Raw genomic sequence first — 18,382 nt, 5'->3', positions numbered from 1 at the left:
AACCATATAACATCAGTCCTAAAAGATCTCCATTGGCTGCCTATTCGCTTCCGGGCCGAATACAAGGTGTTGGTTATCACCTATAAAGCCCTAAATGGCTTGGGCCCAGGGTACTTCGAGGACCGCCTCTCCCCATACAATCCGCCCCGCACTCTCAGGTCGGGTGAAAGACATCTTTTAAGAGTTCCAGACGCTCGATATGTATCAGCTCAGAGGGCTTTCTCTATTTCAGCCCCTCAGCTCTGGAACTCCCTCCCCAATGAGCTCCGTACTTCCACCTCCCTCGATGCTTTCAAGAAGAACTTGAAGACTTTTTTGTTCCGCCAGGCTTTCCCCCCGTGAGCCTTGTGGTCATTCTTTTCCCCGTGGCAATGTTTTTGTGTATTCCATTCTACACAGCCACTTGTATAGGGTGTTGTTAGTTTTTTGTTTTAACTGTTCTTAATTATTAACTTTGTATTATTTCATGCTAATGTTTCAATTGTCTTACTCTTTGATGTACACCGCTGTGATCGCTGGAATAGCGGTATAGAAATAAAATTTTATTATTATTATTATTATTATTATTAGCCACCCAGCTTGTTTAAAATCCTCCAAAGGAGACTCCATCACACTTTGAGGTAGTATATTAAACAGCTCTTGCCATCTGCAAGTTCTTCCTAATATTTAGGTGGAATCTCTTTTCCTGTAGTTTGCTCACTCTCTGCCCCTGTGGATTCAAATCAGCCTTTCCACTGTCTGCTGACCCTTAAAAAGAACAGATTGCCTACCTGTAACTGTGCTTCCTCAAGTTGTCATCTGTGAAATCAAACATATGGGTCATTCTGTGCCATCGCAGAGATCTCCAGTAGCTTTTAGAGCTGTGTTTTGGCAGCAACTTCATCTCCTTGCCTGCACACATATAAATTGTGTTTTCCTACAGAGACCCAGTTCCAAATTTGCCATCAGGAGATCTGGAAAAAGGAATGGCATGAGGAGGAGAGGAGGGCGGGTTATGTGAATTCTCAGATGACAACTCAAAGAACTGTTATAGGTAAGTCAAATGCTAAGTATGGTCTCTAGGCACAGCCTACACAACAAACCAAGGTTAAGCTGGTTCATTCCATTCTCATTTATATGGATCTCAAGTTCTCTACTTCTTTAACACTCCACAACTCCCTCTCCAAGGCCTGCTCCCCCCCCCCCGCCCAATAGGGACAAGGTGGTCCTCTCCATAAACATCTCTTTCCTCCAAAGGTGGTTTCCACTTCTCATCTTAAGCACCTCAGTGCATCTCACCTTCATGCAATCCCCACCTTTTTTTTTTGCTTTGTTGTTGTTGAGTGCCTTCAAGTTGTTTCCAACTTATAGTGACCCTAAGGTGAATGTATCTGGGGCTGAGAGGGTGTCACTCACCCAGGGTCACCCAAGTAGGTTTCCATGGCTGAGCAGGGAATTGAGCCCTGGTCTCCAGAGTCCTAGTCCTATGCTAAAACCACTACTGCATGCTGGCATAGTTACACAACTGCAAAAGAAAAGAAAAAGTCAACTGATGGTGCCATTTAATAAAACAATTATGATAAAACTAGTTATTACTGAAGTTACTGTTATGATTTCTTTTGCAGCAGATCTCTAAATGGAAAACCATCCTTTGACATTAGATGACAAGTCTCTTAAAAGTGGGCTTTCTGTCTGTGTATTTTATAAGACTGTAAAAGCTGCCAGAAAAGGATAAACGATGAAAACACCAAGAAAGCATTCAAATTAATGGAAACAAGTCTTTATTAAGTAACTTTTAATATCAGAAAAATAAAACTCTTATAATTCTCTTTACAGCAAATATATAATATCAGTGCTTTGGCCATCATAAGTTAAAGGCCCTTTATCATAAAATATATGTTTTTTTAAACTTTACTCAAATCGAATTTATAATCCCTATGACCTCCCTACATATACATAACAAAAAGAGTGTAGTAAAATTAGCAAATACTAAACTATATTGAGAGCTTTGTCATTCTTGAGTCTGTGGTTTATAGAAACAGTACACGCACCTAATGTATGTCGACTCCTTGGCTTATTAGTTGCAGTGTACAATGCGAGAGAATACAAAAGACATGCTTGGTGAACAAGATTGTTCATTATCTACAAGACTGCAGCTAAAGATTTAAGGTTTCAATACTGACATTTAAACTATCCTACAAGCTGTTAGCGTTAAAGTTATGCATCTCATAATGTAAATAATAATAATAATAATAATAATAATAATAATATGCCATCAAGGCAACTTTTATACTGAAAAAAATCATAAAATAAAAACCGTTATCTGTAAACTTTTTTTATACGAAATGTAACTCTTTCAAGTGGAAATAAAAAATAAAGATTTCTGTATATTTACTAGTTCAATACACATAGTTTGCTATACTGAGAAAAAATCTGTTGCAGCTTGGGAAAATATTGCTCAAAAAAGAAAAGGAAAAAAAAGCAGGAAATAAAAAAATAAATCCATCAGAACTTCTGAGTGTTCTTTTTTCAAATGCCAGCACAGATTTGGGAACATTCTGAGGATGAAGTAGTGAGAAGCATCCACAGGTTGAAATGTAAAGAAAACAAACACCGAGAAAATGAGGAGAGAAGCTAATTTTTTCCCCTTAACACAGGGAAGTGTGGTTCTGAAATGAGATAAACCACTTTTTGCTGGGTCACAGTCACTGCTGCTTTCATGAATGATATAAGTAAGAGAGCAGATGCGACTCTTTTCTTTTCCCCCTTACATTACTAAAAATAAAATACATGCTTCACATAATGTGCAAATATAGTTGAAACATAAAAATGATTCACATTTTCAAACTTGGATATTCTCTAAAATGGTTAATTTAAGAACAGCTTGATCAAGCTAGCCAATGGAATGTTAGCATCCTAGTTATCGGATACAAGGAGTGCAAAACCCAACAGCGGTCTTCCCCCATCTGATGTATGCGCCACAGAAGCAATTTGGGGAGATGGGGGGGGGGGCAGGAACCTTGGTAGGCTGCATTCAGTTTGGGAGCACCACAACTCTCTACAACATGAACAGCATGCATGGTCTACCGCATGCATGATGCTCCAGCACAAGCAGAAGGTCCCCTTCGTTTCTACAAAGAGAGCCAATCCTTAAAGAGTGCATTACACAAAATTGGGTCCCTTCTCTAAAACAATCAGCAAAACCATTACTTGCAGGGAATCTTTGTGGATGTGTTGGAGCTCCTGTGTCCCTCTGTACTGAATGAGGCAAAGTAGACTTTTCCTACATTTCAGCAACGGAAGACCCACAACATTCCTGATTCTTTTCAAGAGGCCCTCTTTGCATATTGGATGAGAAGGGAGTTAATTCATACCGTTTTGCCCTCCCTCATCCTCTCTGAACAATGATCACACTAATAAAAACTACCATTGCGCTACCCCACCAAGCACCAGCAACTCAATTTGTGCATCATAAAATTAATTGCAACATTTGATAAATTAAGCCTATGTTGTAAAGAGGGAAAAAAAAGTGCCCCCAAACCTGTTTTGAAAAACTGGCAGTGTAAAGAAGGCAGCATTGGAAGTGTGTTTGATACACTGATAATCCTTTTGTACCCTTCCCCCTTGACTAACTGTTTCTGCATTCGGGGCTGTACTAGGCTTTTCACTGCCATGACCATCACCACCAATACATAGTCAAGATCATCTGGAAAGCCTATGAGTGCTCATGCTCTATCCTGTTCCAAAACTGATCAAACTTCCTGTCATTTCTACCACTTCACAGCTTCGTTCCAGAAGAATTTTGCTATAGGTGCCACAGTTGCAACCAAAATGGAGAAAGATTGGCTAGGCTTAGTGTTAATTATATAAGCCTTTCAGAAAAAGAGTACATGCCTTTCAAACAAATTAGCCTAATCTCAAGAAAGCCCAATAACAGTCTGAGTTCATTATAAGTTTACTTAGGGGGTACCATTACATCCAAGCCATTAAGAGTTTAAAAAGTCCATATATAATATCTCTATATATTTAAGAGTGAATTTGAATCGCCTGAGTAACAGCTGTCTGGCAAACTGGACATGATGGTGCTTCTTTTTCACAAATCTTGTTGGCACATTCCATGCAGAATAAGTTGTGGCCACACGGAACCAGGGCAGCGATTACTTCATTCTCAAAGCATATCACACAGTCGTGCTTTCGTCTCAACTCCGGAGGAGAACTAGACGTGGAACCGCCATTGGAAGAAGAGTAGCTGTTGGTACCATTTGAAAATGCAGGGATGTAGATCGGAAGGCCAACTTGACCAACTGTACTGGGTGGATCGCTTCTTACTCTCCTCGCCAGTGGATGTTCTAAGGTTTCAGGAAATGTGGGTGACAGACGAGGAGTAGATGGCTGACTCCCTCTCCGTGCAGTCTTCGTGTTACTAGCAGGTTCACTACTGAAGGTGGAGAGTGGGTTAACCGGTTCAAAAGGGGTCCAGATGGTTTGCGAAGGTGTTGGTAAGGAGTCGTAGGCAGGAGAGTCGACTGTGAGATCCTCTGCACCTACAGAAGGCAATGTTTCTCCAAACCAAAAATTGCCTGTGCTGAATGGACTAGTTGGGCTGAAGTCAGCCAGCCTATTGCTTCCAAAGTAGGAATCAGTAGACCCACTTCCTAAAGAACTGGAACTGTCATTTCTGTAATTAGAAATCATTCTGGTACGACTCGGAGGTGGTACTGGGTTCGAAGTAAGCCAGGCAGACCCTAAATTCCCTCCTTCAAAGCTCACATCTGTACCATTGTAATGGAAATCATTTTCTTCATTCAGTTCAATGTAGTTTCCAGTGCGCATGGCAATGTGCATTTCTATCTCTTCACGAGCACGATCTACATTTTCAGGCATGCCGGTAACCTCAAAGACTGGCTCCTTGTCTCTACTGGGAGTAACTATGTAGGTATGAGTCTGCTGCTGAATTCTTTTGATCGTAGCGCCTTTTGGGCCAACAACCAGCCCGACAACACGGTAAGGCACCCTGACTTGGACTGTTGTTTGGCCTGGCAGGTTGGGGTTACAAGGCAGCCCACCTAGAGCAGGGCCATTTTTGTTGCGTGAAGCTCTTATCATGGAGAAGTGTTCAGCAGCAGAAAGAATTTCCCTTTTGGCCATGGCTACATCTTCCTTCCGTCCCGTGACAACAAAAATGGGCTCTTCTCCACGAACAGGGGTCTTGATGTATGTATTCGTTTTGGCTCGTAATGCCTTTATTTTGCAACCTGTACAGTGAAAACATAAGACACAAAAAGGAAAGGTTTAGTAAAGAAAAGAAATTGATGTAGGGAAAATCCCACCTAGCCTCCAAAAGACTTTGTGCTACCACTGCACTTCCCAATATATTCAGATCAGTGAAACTGAAATCCTTTCAACAAATCACCTCGATACACTCAGACCAAACATCTACCAAATATGAATGACTGCTCTTGAAAACATTTGCAAAATCAGAAAACATCTGCAAACTAATCTGTTTGCTGAATTCTTTACATGTTAAACCCATGTTGTTTTGAAAAATCACTTGTGTTTTGAAAATTAACGTTAGATATTGGTAAGTGTCATGCCACTTCATAAGTTAGTGACTACTTTCACACCTTTTCTGAATTTTGAGTCTTAAAACAGCTCTGAATCTTCTGTTCATGGAACTCAGAATATTAACTCATTCCAGCATTCGCTGTTGTATGCTTTCCAATCATTTCTGACTTACAGTGATCTTAGGGTGAATTTATCATGGGAGTCTCTTGGCAAGATTTGTTCAAAAGGTGTTGGTCCCTGCCTGCTTTAAGGTGAGAGAGTGTGAAATAGCCAAGGTCACCCAGTGAGTTTCCATAGTCTGGTGGGGATTCAAACATTAGTCACTCGCATTCCTAGTCACTCCACTATACTAAAATTTTTTCATTTAAATCTTCCTTTACATAATTAGCTTGGCAAAAGGCAAAATGTAGGCTTGGGGCAATATACAGACTCAAGATTGTTTCTGTAGCTCCACTCTTTTTATCCTGTGGCTAAAAAGAGGCTGAATTGCTTTGGAAACTTCCAAGACTGGCAAACTCTCCTCTTAGATGGCTCACAGCTCTTATCACTGGCCTATTAAACATGAGAAAACACTGTTTTCCAAAACCATAAGTAGACCTCTGATCAATTACAGCCGACACCCCCCCCCCATTCTGGCCAGTCCATGTGGCCTCTGGAGGTTCCTTGGGGGGAACAGTCATTTAAAGTTCCACTTTGATAGAACAATTCAATGGCAAATAATGTCACAGGGACATCACTACATAGGAAGAGGGGATGTTTTCATTTACTCATTAATTTTACACATCGCTTTTCTTTTTTAAAAAAAGGTCTAATCTGTTTGCAATAAAATAAGATTAAAAAGTAATGCAATAAGCGACACTCCATATTTATAGTAGCAAAAATGAACTAGCAACTAACAGCATACTAAACAAAAGTTCTTAATCGCCTTACAAAATTTCAAAAGGGATTTAGGGGATTTAGGGGTCATTCACACATCATTTTACCGGAACAATGTGAATAATCTCACTCATGCATCCTGGGTTTGTTATTCACACCATGGAGCGCTATTTTTCCAGGAACCACATCATTCCATGTTTCTGCAAGTTTGGTTGCTCACGCATGCTGGGACTCTTCCCTTGTACCCACACCCATCAGCAACCCTCAGCCAGATAGAGTCCTTTTCCCACCACTTGAGGGGCCAACATCCTTTTTTCTCTCTCCTTTCCCTCTTTTATTCCCAGCAGCAGCTGTTCTGCTGCGGAAGGAGGGAGCACTTTCTCACCCATATAGGCTGTTGATGATGCAAATGAATTTGAAACCCATTAAAGGAATGGAGAATTTAACCCCAGTCTATTAGAGTCTATTTGCATCATTGTTCACACAAAAAAACGATGCAAATTTCTTGTAAAAACTTGGGGGAAAAGCCCGATATCGATTATCCTGGGGTAAATTTTTTTTGGCAGCCCCTCCTCCCCAAATTTAAGAGAGTACATTCAGGATGCAAACAATACCAACTGAACAGTGATGATCTGTAACCATGTCTATGAATTTTCATTTCATCTAGAATAATTTCATTTGTTTAGGCTGCATCCAGATACTTCATGTACAATATGTTTATTTCAAGCTGGTGGTCCACCTCTGGTCTACCTTTTAATGTTCTTCTAGAATGTGCAGTTTCAGGAAAATTAATTTTAAGTTATGCAATATAATAATAATAATAATAATAATTTGTTTTATTTATATACCGCTATTCCAAAGATCATAGCGGTGAACAGCAAGTAAGCTAATTAGCAAGTAAGCTATGATTACCATATTAGTAAAGCTAATATGGTAATCACCAAATACTGAATAACAAGATCCAACGCTTTGAATATTTTCAGTTTAAAAGATCATCAGTTAAATAAATCTTTTGAGAGAATACACAATTAACAGACAACAAATCTGTTTGAAAAATTAATTTCCCACTTATGAAATACTAGGACTTAAGAAGTGAAGAATGGAAGGCTAACAGTTTTAAAGTTTCACAGTCTAATGGAATAATTGTGTGGAGATGAGCATGGGAATGATTTTCAAATCAATGAACTTAAAATATCAATTTCTACTGCTGTAAGGCAAAACTGTTTTAAAATTTCTATATACAGTGGACCCTTGCCTTATGCAGGGGATCCGTTCTGGATGCCGCCCCCCGCCCCCCGGCGTAAGGCGAAATCCTGCTATGCTCGAGCCCCATTCATTTGAATGGGGCTTGTGCGCACACACCATGGGCGCGCACTCCATTCATCTGAATGGGACGTGCCACCCCTTGCGCATGTGCTCAAAGCCATGTATAGCGCGCCCAGGTATAACGCAGGCATGCTGTAATTGGTATTTAAATCCCTTATAATTATGCAAAACAAACTGATTAATAATAGAGTTCTGCTGTAGATATGCTTAATCCAGACCAGATGGCTTTGATAAGTGGTGGAGATTTATCAAAATTCAATGTACTGGAAGCAACTGAAGTCATAAGAATACCTTCAAAAGTGTTGTCAAAATTATCAACACCAAGATTTCTCTAGGATGAAGATATAATGCTTGTTGAAAAGCAGTAACTAACAGGCTACTTGATACCTACTTCAACTGAGGGGGGCATCCAATAGAAAATAGTTGATATACTTTCTGACCTTGGGTTCTCAGACTCTGTTCTCGACTGCTTTAGATCTTGCTTGTCTGGCAGATCTTTTGCAGTGGTCACAGGTGATCAGACTTCGTCCTCCGTTCCCTTATCTGTTGGAGTTCCCCAGGGCTCTGTTCTGGGTCCCCTTCTGTTTTCTCTCTACACACTGTCCTTAGGTAAACTCATCAGCTCTTTTGGTTTTTCCTACCATCTGTATGCCGATAACACCCAGTTGTATCTTTCCACCCCTAACCTTTCTCCAAGGCTTGAACAGCAAATCTCGTCTTGCCTCACAGCTGTCTCGCAGTGGATGCGCCATCGGCGTTTGAAGCTCAACATGTCCAAGACAGAGCTTCTTGTCTTTCCTCCTAAGCCCATCCTTCAACACTCCTTTTCTGTCTCTGTGGACAACATTTGTATTCAACCAGTCCAGCAAGACCGCAGTCATGGTTTTATCTTTGATTCTTCTCTGTCGTGTATCCCTCAGATCCAGACCACAGCCAAGGCTTGTAGATTCTTTTTATACAATATTGCCAAAATCTGACCATATCTCTCTGCCTCTACTGCCAAGATCCTGGTCCATGCCCTAGTGATCTCACGACTGGATTACTGTAACGTCCTCCTGGCTGGGCTTCCTCTTTCTCACCTCCGTCCTTTAATTTCTGTCCAGCATTCAGCTGCACGCATTATCACTTCCACCCACCGCTCTGACCACATCTTTCCTGTGTTGGCATCCCTTCACTGGCTCCCCCTCCTTTTCTGCATTCAGTATAAGCTCTTGCTGTCAACGTTTAAAGCCCTACATGGGCTGGCCCTCCTTACTTATCAGACCTTCGGAAGTGAAAAGGAGTGAATACGAGATGGGGCAGGGACCTCCATTCTGGTAGTCAAGGTCTGCTGTCCCAGCCCAGGATTTCTTCTGCCCCATCTCGGATTCACCCCTTTTCACTCACTGCCCCTCACTCCTGGAACCTTCTTCCCCCGCAAGCAAGAGCCATCACTTCTTTAACCAGCTTCAAAATGGAGCTGAAGACCATCCTGTTCAGAGAAGCCTTCCCAGGCATTGCATAATTGTCACTTGCTATTTGATGTTCTTTTGTTGCCTGTTTTATTGAATCATTTCCTGTATTGCTATGTATTTTATATGTATTATCCTACTAGAGAGGCAGGCTAGCTCCAACAGGCCTCCCTGGAAGATGATTAACCATCCATTAAGAAGCCAAGCCCTCCCTCCAGTCCAGGGGTAGGCAACCTTTTTGAGCTGGGGGTCGGGTTGCTGTCCCTCAGACAACTGGGGGCCTGAAGCCGGGGGTGGAGCTTCCACCACTGGGGGCCAGGCCTCCTCCTCTTTGCCGGCCCTTTTGCCATCCCTTGGAGGGCCCCAGCGACGGCAACGGGCCTACCAGAGGGCCACCGCTGCCGCCAGAGCCCTCTTAGAGGGCCCCAGCGAAGGCAACGGGCCTCCCAGAGGCCGCCATATTGCGCGACCTTTCTTGTCTAGGCCGCCGCCATTTTGTTTTTCAAAATGGCGGGGAAGGTTGCGTGAGTCTTCACCGCCATTTTGAAAAACAAAATGGCGGCGCCCGGGAACCGGGAAAAGCTGCAATCAGTGGCGGCGGCAGGCCAAAAGGCCTCCGCGGGCCACATCCAGCCTGCGGGGCGGAGGTTGCCGACCCCTGCTCCAGTCCATCTCCCCTGATCCAGGCCTCGGAGGTAGAGAAGAACTGCTGGCTCTCATCCCCTTCCCCACCACCACTCCCTTCTCCTTCTGTGTCGTGTCTTTCTAGATTGTAAGCCCGAGGGCAGGGAACCATCCAATTAAAAAGTTTGTATGTACAGTGCTGTGTAAATTTACAGTGCTTTATAAATAAAAGTTAAATAAATACACCATATTCACAGAGAAATTACTAGCTGAACTGAGTATAAGGTATGACAAAAGCTTGAACAGTTAGTTTCAAGTAGAGATTGTAGGGAAAAGGGTTACTATTATAATAACTATTATATACAATTTCATTTTCCGAAAGGGGGAAGAGGGAATAAGGGGGTCAGCTATTTTAGATCTGATCCTAACCAACAAGGATGACTTGGTTAATGGGGTGCAAGTGGTGAGATCATTAGGTGGAAGTGACCATGTTCTCCTGGAGTTTGTTATACAGTGGAAAGGAAAAGCCAGAAATAGTCAGACACGCATTCTAGACGTTAGGAGATTTGATTTCAGTAAACTTATGGGAGGTGTCTCAAGAAACCAGGATGGATGACTAAGGAACTTTCAACTGAGCTAACTTTCGCTCCCACTTTATGGAATGGCCTGCCGGACAAGATTCATCAAATTACCAACCTAGAGAGCTTCAAGAAAGCTGTCAAGATGGATGTCTTCCGGCAGGCCTTCCCGGAATAGAACCCGGCCATGTAACGCTCCCCCCACAGACATATATTAGCGAAGATTCTGCCCACCATTATTTTATTATTGTATTATAGTTTTTAGATTTTATCGTTTGTAATTTTAATGGATAGAATTGTTTAATTCTTTTTTAAGGGGGGGATTGTATATATTGTATTTTTAAGATTGTACGCCGCTTTGATTGTGGTAACAAAAAGCAGGATATAAATTAAAGTTTTATTATTTATTTATTATTTTATTACTAACTTTTAAACCAGTGGTTCCCAACCTTCCTAATGCCGCCACCCTTTAATACAGTTCCTCATGTTGTGGTGACCAAACCCATGAAATTATTTTTGTTGCTACTTCAGAACTGTAATTAAATAGGTGTTTTATGATGGTCTTAGGCGACCCCCATGAAAGGGTCATTCGACCCCCAAAGGGGTCCTGACCACAGGTTGGGAAGCATTGTTTTAAACGGAACATGTATAAGAAATGGAAAAATGGGGAAATCACCAAAGAGGAATTCAAACGAATAGCAGGCGTGTGTAGGAGTAAAGTCAGAAAAGCTAAAGCGCAGAATGAACTCAGGCTTGCTAGAAAGGTTAAGAACAATAAAAAGGGCTTTTGTGGATATGTCCACAGCAAAAATAAGAAAAAGGAAATGGAAGGGCCACTGCATGGAGAAGATGGCAAAATGCTAACAGAAGACAGAGAAAAGGCAGAATTATTCAACACTTTCTTTGCCTCTGTGTTCTCAGAAAAGGAAAAGAGTGTTCAACCTGAGGATAATGGAGCAGAGGACAGAATAAGGGAATTTCATTACAGAATAAGTAAAGAGATAGTACAGGAATATCTGGTTAATCTAAACAAATATAAGTCTCCAGGACCAGATGAACTACATCCAAGAGTATTAAAAGAACTGGAAAATGTAATATTGGAGCCATTGGCAATAATCTTTGAGAACTTCTGGAGAACAGGAGACATCCCAGTAAGACTGGAGGAGGGCAAATGTTGTCCCCATCTTCAAAAATCCCATCAATTAACGTCCAGTTATTTTGACATCAATACCAGGAAAGATTCTAGAGCAGATCATTAAACAGAGAGTCTGTGAACATCTAGAAGGCAATGCCATAATCACAAAAAGTCAACATGGGTTTCAGAGAAACAAGTCATGCCAGACAAATCTTATTCCTTTCTTTGATAAAATTAACCAGCTTGGTAGATGAAGGGAATGCTGTGGATATAGTATATCTTGATTTCAGTAAGGCCTTTGGCAAGGATTCCCATGGCATTCTTGCAAACAAGCTTGTAAAACGTGGGCTAGACAAGGCACTGTTACATGGATTTGTAATTGGTTGACCAGCCGAACCCAAAGGGTGCTCAACAATGGCTCCTTTTCATCCTGGAGAGAAGTGACCAGTGGGGTCCCACAGGGCTCTGTCCTGGGCCTAGTGTTATTCAACATCTTTATCAATGACTTGGAGGACAGAACTGGGGATATACTTATCAAATTTGCAGATGACACCAAATTAGGAGGAATAGCTAATACTCCAGAGGACAGGATCAAAATTCAAAACGACCTGAATAGACTAGATATCTGGGCCAAAGCTAACAAAATGAAATTCAACACGGAGAAATGTAAGGTACTGCACTTAGGGCAGAAAAATGAAATGTACAGATACAGGATGGAGGACACCTGGCTGAATGAAACTATGTGTGAAAAGGATCTGGGAGTCCAAGTAGACCACAAGTTGAACATGAGTCAACAGTGTGATGCAGTAGCTAAAAAGGCCAATGCAATTTTAGGTTGTAGCAATAAAAGTATAGTGTCTACATCAAGAGAAGTAATAGCGGCACTGTATTCTGCTTTGGTCAGGCCCCACCGGGAATATTGTGTCCAGTTCTGGGCACCACAATTCAAAAAGGATGTTGAAAAACTGGAGCGTGTCCAAAGGAGGGTGACTAAAATGGTGAAGGGTCTGGAAACCATGCCCTATGAGGAACAACTTAGGGATCTGGGAATGTTTAGCCTGGAGAAGAGAAGGTTAAGAGGTGATAGGATAGCCCTATTTAAATATTTGAAGGGATGTCATATTGAGGAGGGAGCAAGCTTGTTTTCTCCTGCTCCAGAGAACAGGACCCGGAGCAATGGATGCAAGCTCCAGGAAAAGAGATTCCACCTCAACATTAGGAGGAACTTCCTGACAGTAAGGGCTGTTCGATAGTGGAACAAACTCCCTTGGAGTGTAGTGGAGTCTCCTTCCTTAGAGGTCTTTAAACAGAGGCTGGACGGCTATCTGTCCGGAATGCTTTGATTGAGAATTCCTGCATGGCAGAGGGTTGAACTGGATGGCCCTTGTAGTCTCTTTCAACTGTACAATTCTATGATTGTAGGAGGTTTTATTTTGAGCTTCTTTTCCATTTTCCCTTCTAACTGAAAGTTTTGAAGTTAAAAACAAACAAACAAACAAACAAAAAACAACCCAACCAAAACATTCTTTCAAGCCCTGTTAAAAGCTTTCTACTTTATATTAAATTTATGGCCAGAAAGCATCTCAAAGTCACTGTTGGAATTTCCCTACTCAGTATAGTTTTATCACTCTTTACTTTCACAAGACTTTGCTATGATAGCAACCAAGTATTTTCTTTATCAGGAATGTAAGAACACTGCCAACTGAATTGCTCGTAAATACATGGGAGACCTGCTTGGCTAACAATACATGATTCCATGAGCCACTGAAATCCTTGGAAAACCAGCATTTTCCCATCACACTGAGAGGTCTAAACTGCAGAAGCAGCAGATCCAATGATCTGGGCTTGGCCATGTCAAGTATTTAGTCTCTTTCTGGACCAAGAAAAACTTCCTCTATACCTTGACCTCAGTTTCAATAGAGGCTTTAACATGTCAGCAGTGTCAAAAGAGCTTAGTAGGCTACAAGAAAGGATGTAATTCTGTTAATTTGTATGTACAACTTTAATATCTTCCAACCCTCATTAAAATTTAAAGTTGTTTCTATAAAAAGGCGTGGGTAATCTTCTCAATAAGAAATCTAAGACTCCACAGCAGAAGCAACATGCTGTGTTATTACTGGTGAAATCTGCTTTCACATGGGAAAAAAAATCCTGCCAAATAGGAGCAAATATTAAAAATGAGACATTTTAATAGCTAAGAGACTACCTTCAGATTCCTACTCCTTTTTTATTGACCTAAGAAGAAGAAAGAACTACAGACTTGCCTTATGCCAAATTTCAGAGCTTGGAAAGACTAGTTTTCAAAAGCTCTGCCTGACTGAAAATATTGTATTTTGCAGACCCCACTGGCCCTTTAGTTTCTCACCAGAAAGGACTGTAGATGTTTCAAAGCCTCTCACAAAATGCAAGGCCCATCCTTTATGTGCTGAGTCAAAAGCCAATACAAAAGGCCCATTACATAGTTGTTTAAAAATAAAAATAGTGATTCTGAAAGGAAAGCTGACTCTACAAACCCCAAGGTCAAGGTCTCCTCTATTATTTGGAGAGACAGAATCACCATCAAATAAAGCTGCAGTGTGTGACACCTGAAACTCCCCAATGCGTCATCAATCAATGCTAAGTGAGTTTAGTTTGTAAGGAACCAGCAGCAGAGCACAGTTGCAATAGACTACTGTACAGGCAGCCTGGTCAAAACAAAGGCTATTCACTTTCTTATAGTATTACCGGAGTATTTTCATGTTTGTTTTTAACTCTAATCGGTGGGGCTTTCTTGACCTTCCTATTAATTACTTCTTCAATGTGCTGTATCATAACAAAACATCTAACAGCCTGATAAGCCATTAAACGATGATGAATCACATGCATATGTATGATCTATGATGTTTTCCACTTTTGGTGCAACACTGAATGTGGAAGCATAAGGCTATAATGTGGGAAACTTGGAACTCCCACACATTGTTTCCAGGTCCCTGGACATGTGAGAGATCATCACATGCAGAGGGTTTAATGAAAGAATGGACAGAACTTGAGAGTCTTGAAATAACTAAGCTAAACAGCACACCATGACACTTAATTCACTGTTAAAGAGCCCACCTTCAAGTTTTTAAACCTATATTAAAATATGGACATAATTCATAAGACCAGATTAGAATCACAGAGCTGGCAAATACCACGAGGGCCTTCTACTGTAAGCCCCTGCAAGTATAGGAATTCTCAGCTAAAGCCCCTCTGAGATGTCGTCCAGCAGAGCATAGTAGTATTACTCCCCCCTTGATTTGGATATTATGCTTCTGCTGATGAAGTCAAAAATGCATTAATGGAAGTACAGTATCTAGATCTAGGGAAGTAATAGTGCCATTCTGCTTTGGTCAGGCCCCACCTTGAATACTGTGTCCAGTTCTGGGCATCACAATTCAAAAAGGATGTTGAAAAGCTGGAGCATGTCCAAAGGAGGAAGACCAAAATGGTGAAGGATCTGAAAACCATGCCTTATGAGGAGACTGAGGGAGCTGGGTATTTTCAGCCTGAAGAAGAGATGGTTAAGGGGTGACATGAGAGCCCTGTTTAAACATTTGAAGGGGCGTCATACTGAGGATGAAGCAAGCTTGTTTTCTGCTGCTGCAGAAAATAAAACCTGTGCTAAAGGATGACATGTGAACCTCTTCCCGCCAGCAGGAATTGGTGCAGGAAGGAATTGCAACAAAATCCTGGCATTACGGATGGTAATTACTGATTACCTCGGAGTGTAGTGGAGTCTCCCTCCTTGGAGGTCTTCAAACGGAGGCTGGATGGCCATCTGTCGGGGATGCTTTGATCTGGATTTCCTGCATGACAGGGGGGTTGGACTGGATGGCCCTTGCGGTCTCTTCCAGTTCTATGATTCTATGATTACATCCTCAGCTGGCTAGATTTTAAGGCTCAGATCAGAAGACAAAGGGATAGTAACAACATTATGGCTATGTCTCTGATGCAGGATCTTGGCCAGCATGTCAACATAAAATCCAAATAAAGCAAATTGACTAGCAAGCCCTCTATATCAGTGAGGGTTTGGTTTCACCCCCCTGCCCCCATGGATGCAAAAATGTGGATCCTTGTGCTCCATACTATTCAATGACAGTACAGTGGTACCCCGGGATACGAATGCGCCGCCTTACGAAATTCCCGGGTTACGAAAAAAAATTATTTAAAAAAACTGTTCCGCGTTACGAAAGTTTTTTCGGGTTACGAAAAAACTTTTGGTGCTTTTCGGCGCTATTTCGCACCAAATCGCGGCTTTTCCCCATTAGCGCCTATGGCAATTCGGCTTGCGAAAGCCTTCCGGGTTACGAAAAGGGCAGCGGAACGAATTAATTTCGTAACCCGGGGGACCACTGTACAGTACCATGAACTGGCAACTAAATGGCTGTGGGAGTGCATGGAAGCACTGAGAAGCTATCTTAAGGGAAAAGAGTGCAAAAAAGCTCCCTGAAAGTATTGCCATGGAGCATTATGCTCCAGAATAGGACAGTGACTATTGTCATCTTACCTTAATGCATGCATGTGTCATACAAATAATATCTTTAGAATTTCTGCTTTCCCCTTTCTCTTTTTTCTTTCACTTTTGGATTTGTATTTTAAATATCCAATTAAGAATTGAAGGAAACAAAACCCTGCTCCAGCACCATAAACTAATGCTTCCCTGGCTTTTAAAACACTCATACTTTTTCTATTTCAAAACATTTGTCTTCTTTCTTAAAACATACAAAGGCTAAGAAGCTCATACTAGCTCATGCTCCAGGAACCCTCCTAGAATCATAAGCACTAATACAAGTACAAGCAAGATACTTGTAATTGCTTCCACACAGAAGCTTACAAATTATAGCACTTTCTAGGTCTACAGCCTCCTGGGTGGAAGCAACTGTAAGCCACAAAAGTACCTTGTATTGGTGTTTCTGGTTCTGGGAAGATTCCTAGAGCACTAACACATGGCACCAAGCAGGATGTATCATTAAGAAAGAATGGGGAAAAACTTTAAACCAAAAATGAAAATGTAAGAGAGTTTTAAAGGCTGGAGAAGAGGTTAGTTTCTGGAACTGGAGCAGATTTATCAACTGGGATAAAAAGGAACTGGGGTGGGAGGCAATGTACTTTGCTTTTAGGAGGGGGTCCTGAAAAGTTCTCAGCCCAACCAAGAAGGGAATGACCTAGTGCCATGAAACTTACATACTATTCCACATATTCACCTTGAAATTCAACGTATTTGGCACATCGTTTCTCAAGTTTCTTTAACCCTTCCCAAAAACCTCCTGATGTTTGGTTGCTGAAATACTCTTCTGCTGCTGCTATCACCTCTGAATCTGAGTGTTATGGGACTTAAGAAAATCTCAATTTGATCATCGTGGCTTTCGGGGAGATTTCAGGATCTCCCTGGAGTTACACAGTCATGAGGAAGTAAGTTTAAAACCTCACTTGGCCAGGAAAACCCACTTGGGCATGTTAAATTTACTCACCCTCAGATTTATTCTTCCCATTTATTCTTCATAGTCCCTGTGACTCATACAAATGGTCAACCCTGTGCCTGTTCACTGCATCTTTCAAAATCTACTAGGGAGTTGCATAAGTGTTTTGGTGGTAGCCCTGCCCCATCTCCAGCAGCCCTATATAGGAGCCTTCCCGTTGAAACTGCCAGTTCCTTTTTGTCCACTGTAGCAGTAGCATAGGATAGGAATCTTATTACTATTATTATTATTATTACTATTATTATTTATATAGCGCTGTAGATTTGCACAGCACTGTACATAAAAACAATAAATATAAAAGAGTAAACCCGCCTATGGCGTACAATCTAAGAAATAGTAGGATAATACATATAAAATACATAGCAATACAGGAATTGATTCAATAAGACAGGCAACAGAAGAACATCAAATAGCAAGTGAATCTTGTTTGACTCTCCATCTCATCAGGCCTTCTTTGGCCTTTTCAATCCCAGGGATTCTATACATCCAGTAGTTTGGCAGTGGTTGTGGTGTCATGGACCAGGAGCTGGAGGACTGAGACCCAGAGGAAGAGTCTCATCAGGAGGCAAGTCTTCCAGACAGAGAACGTAGCTCTCCCTGTTGCAGAGCAACCTCAGCCAGCTCTCCCTGCTGAAGAGCCTCAGCCAGTTCATCCTGTTGAACTGCAGCCTCAGCTAACAGGCCAAAGGCAAGACTCATCTGCTAATGAGGCACACAGCTGGGTCCTAAGTCCTCAATCAAGAAGGAAGGAGAAAGATGCTCAGCCAGGCTGCAGGACAAGCAGCAACAAGGTAGCTCTGATTAGGACCAGCTGATATCAGGCCATTTAAGAGCTGAGTTTGCCCAAGGCAAGTACAACCTGTCTGTTTCCTGGCCAGCATTCCTGTCCCTGAAATCTGTTTCCAGACTCCTGCACTTCCTACTTCAGACCTCCTGGCTTCGTCGACCCTTGGACTGTGCTGACCTTGATTCCTGTTGCCTCACTTGACTCTTATTGCATTGAGGAACACTTTTCCAACTCTATGATTCTTCTAATAGACTCCCATAGGCTAGGATGTATCTAGCTGCTGGTAATTTATGGCTTCTGCTTGCACTAACAGTTGATGGTTCCAACCAGCTTGTGTAGGTGTTCGGTGAATCAGGAGAGCGTCCAAAGCTACGCTCACCCTCAGAGCTGTTTCTCTCACTGGCATCCTTCAAGAAGTGCATCTCCTGTAATGCTAAGATCCTTGAGTGGGACAAATACCTGAACTGTCTTCTCTGCCTTGGCAAAATACATTTGGACGCCTCCTGTGTCCACTGTACTGTCTTTATGACTCAAATGAGAGGGAATAGAGTTGCATTTGAAAG

At 41.8% G+C, this 18,382-nt stretch overlaps 1 protein-coding gene across 1 annotated transcript in view; it reads right to left on the bottom strand.

The window, feature by feature from the left end:
* Positions 1-1,743: 1,743 nt before the first annotated feature.
* Positions 1,744-18,382, bottom strand: part of LOC149324181 (RNA-binding E3 ubiquitin-protein ligase MEX3C-like) — a 45,740-nt gene continuing 29,101 nt past the window's right edge. The window contains exon 2 of the mRNA XM_089497395.1: positions 1,744-5,234. Coding sequence (XP_089353521.1) covers positions 4,006-5,234 — 1,229 coding nt within the window. The 3' untranslated portion in view covers positions 1,744-4,005. The remainder of the gene's footprint in view (positions 5,235-18,382) is intronic.

The sequence above is a fragment of the Sceloporus occidentalis genome, unplaced genomic scaffold (genome assembly GCF_023333645.1).
Source record: "Sceloporus occidentalis isolate IW3139 unplaced genomic scaffold, rSceOcc1.0.p SCAF_1, whole genome shotgun sequence".
Taxonomy (NCBI): domain Eukaryota; kingdom Metazoa; phylum Chordata; class Lepidosauria; order Squamata; family Phrynosomatidae; genus Sceloporus; species Sceloporus occidentalis.
The sequence above is the reverse complement of the archived record's forward strand: the minus strand, read 5'-3'. Positions and strand labels throughout refer to the sequence as shown.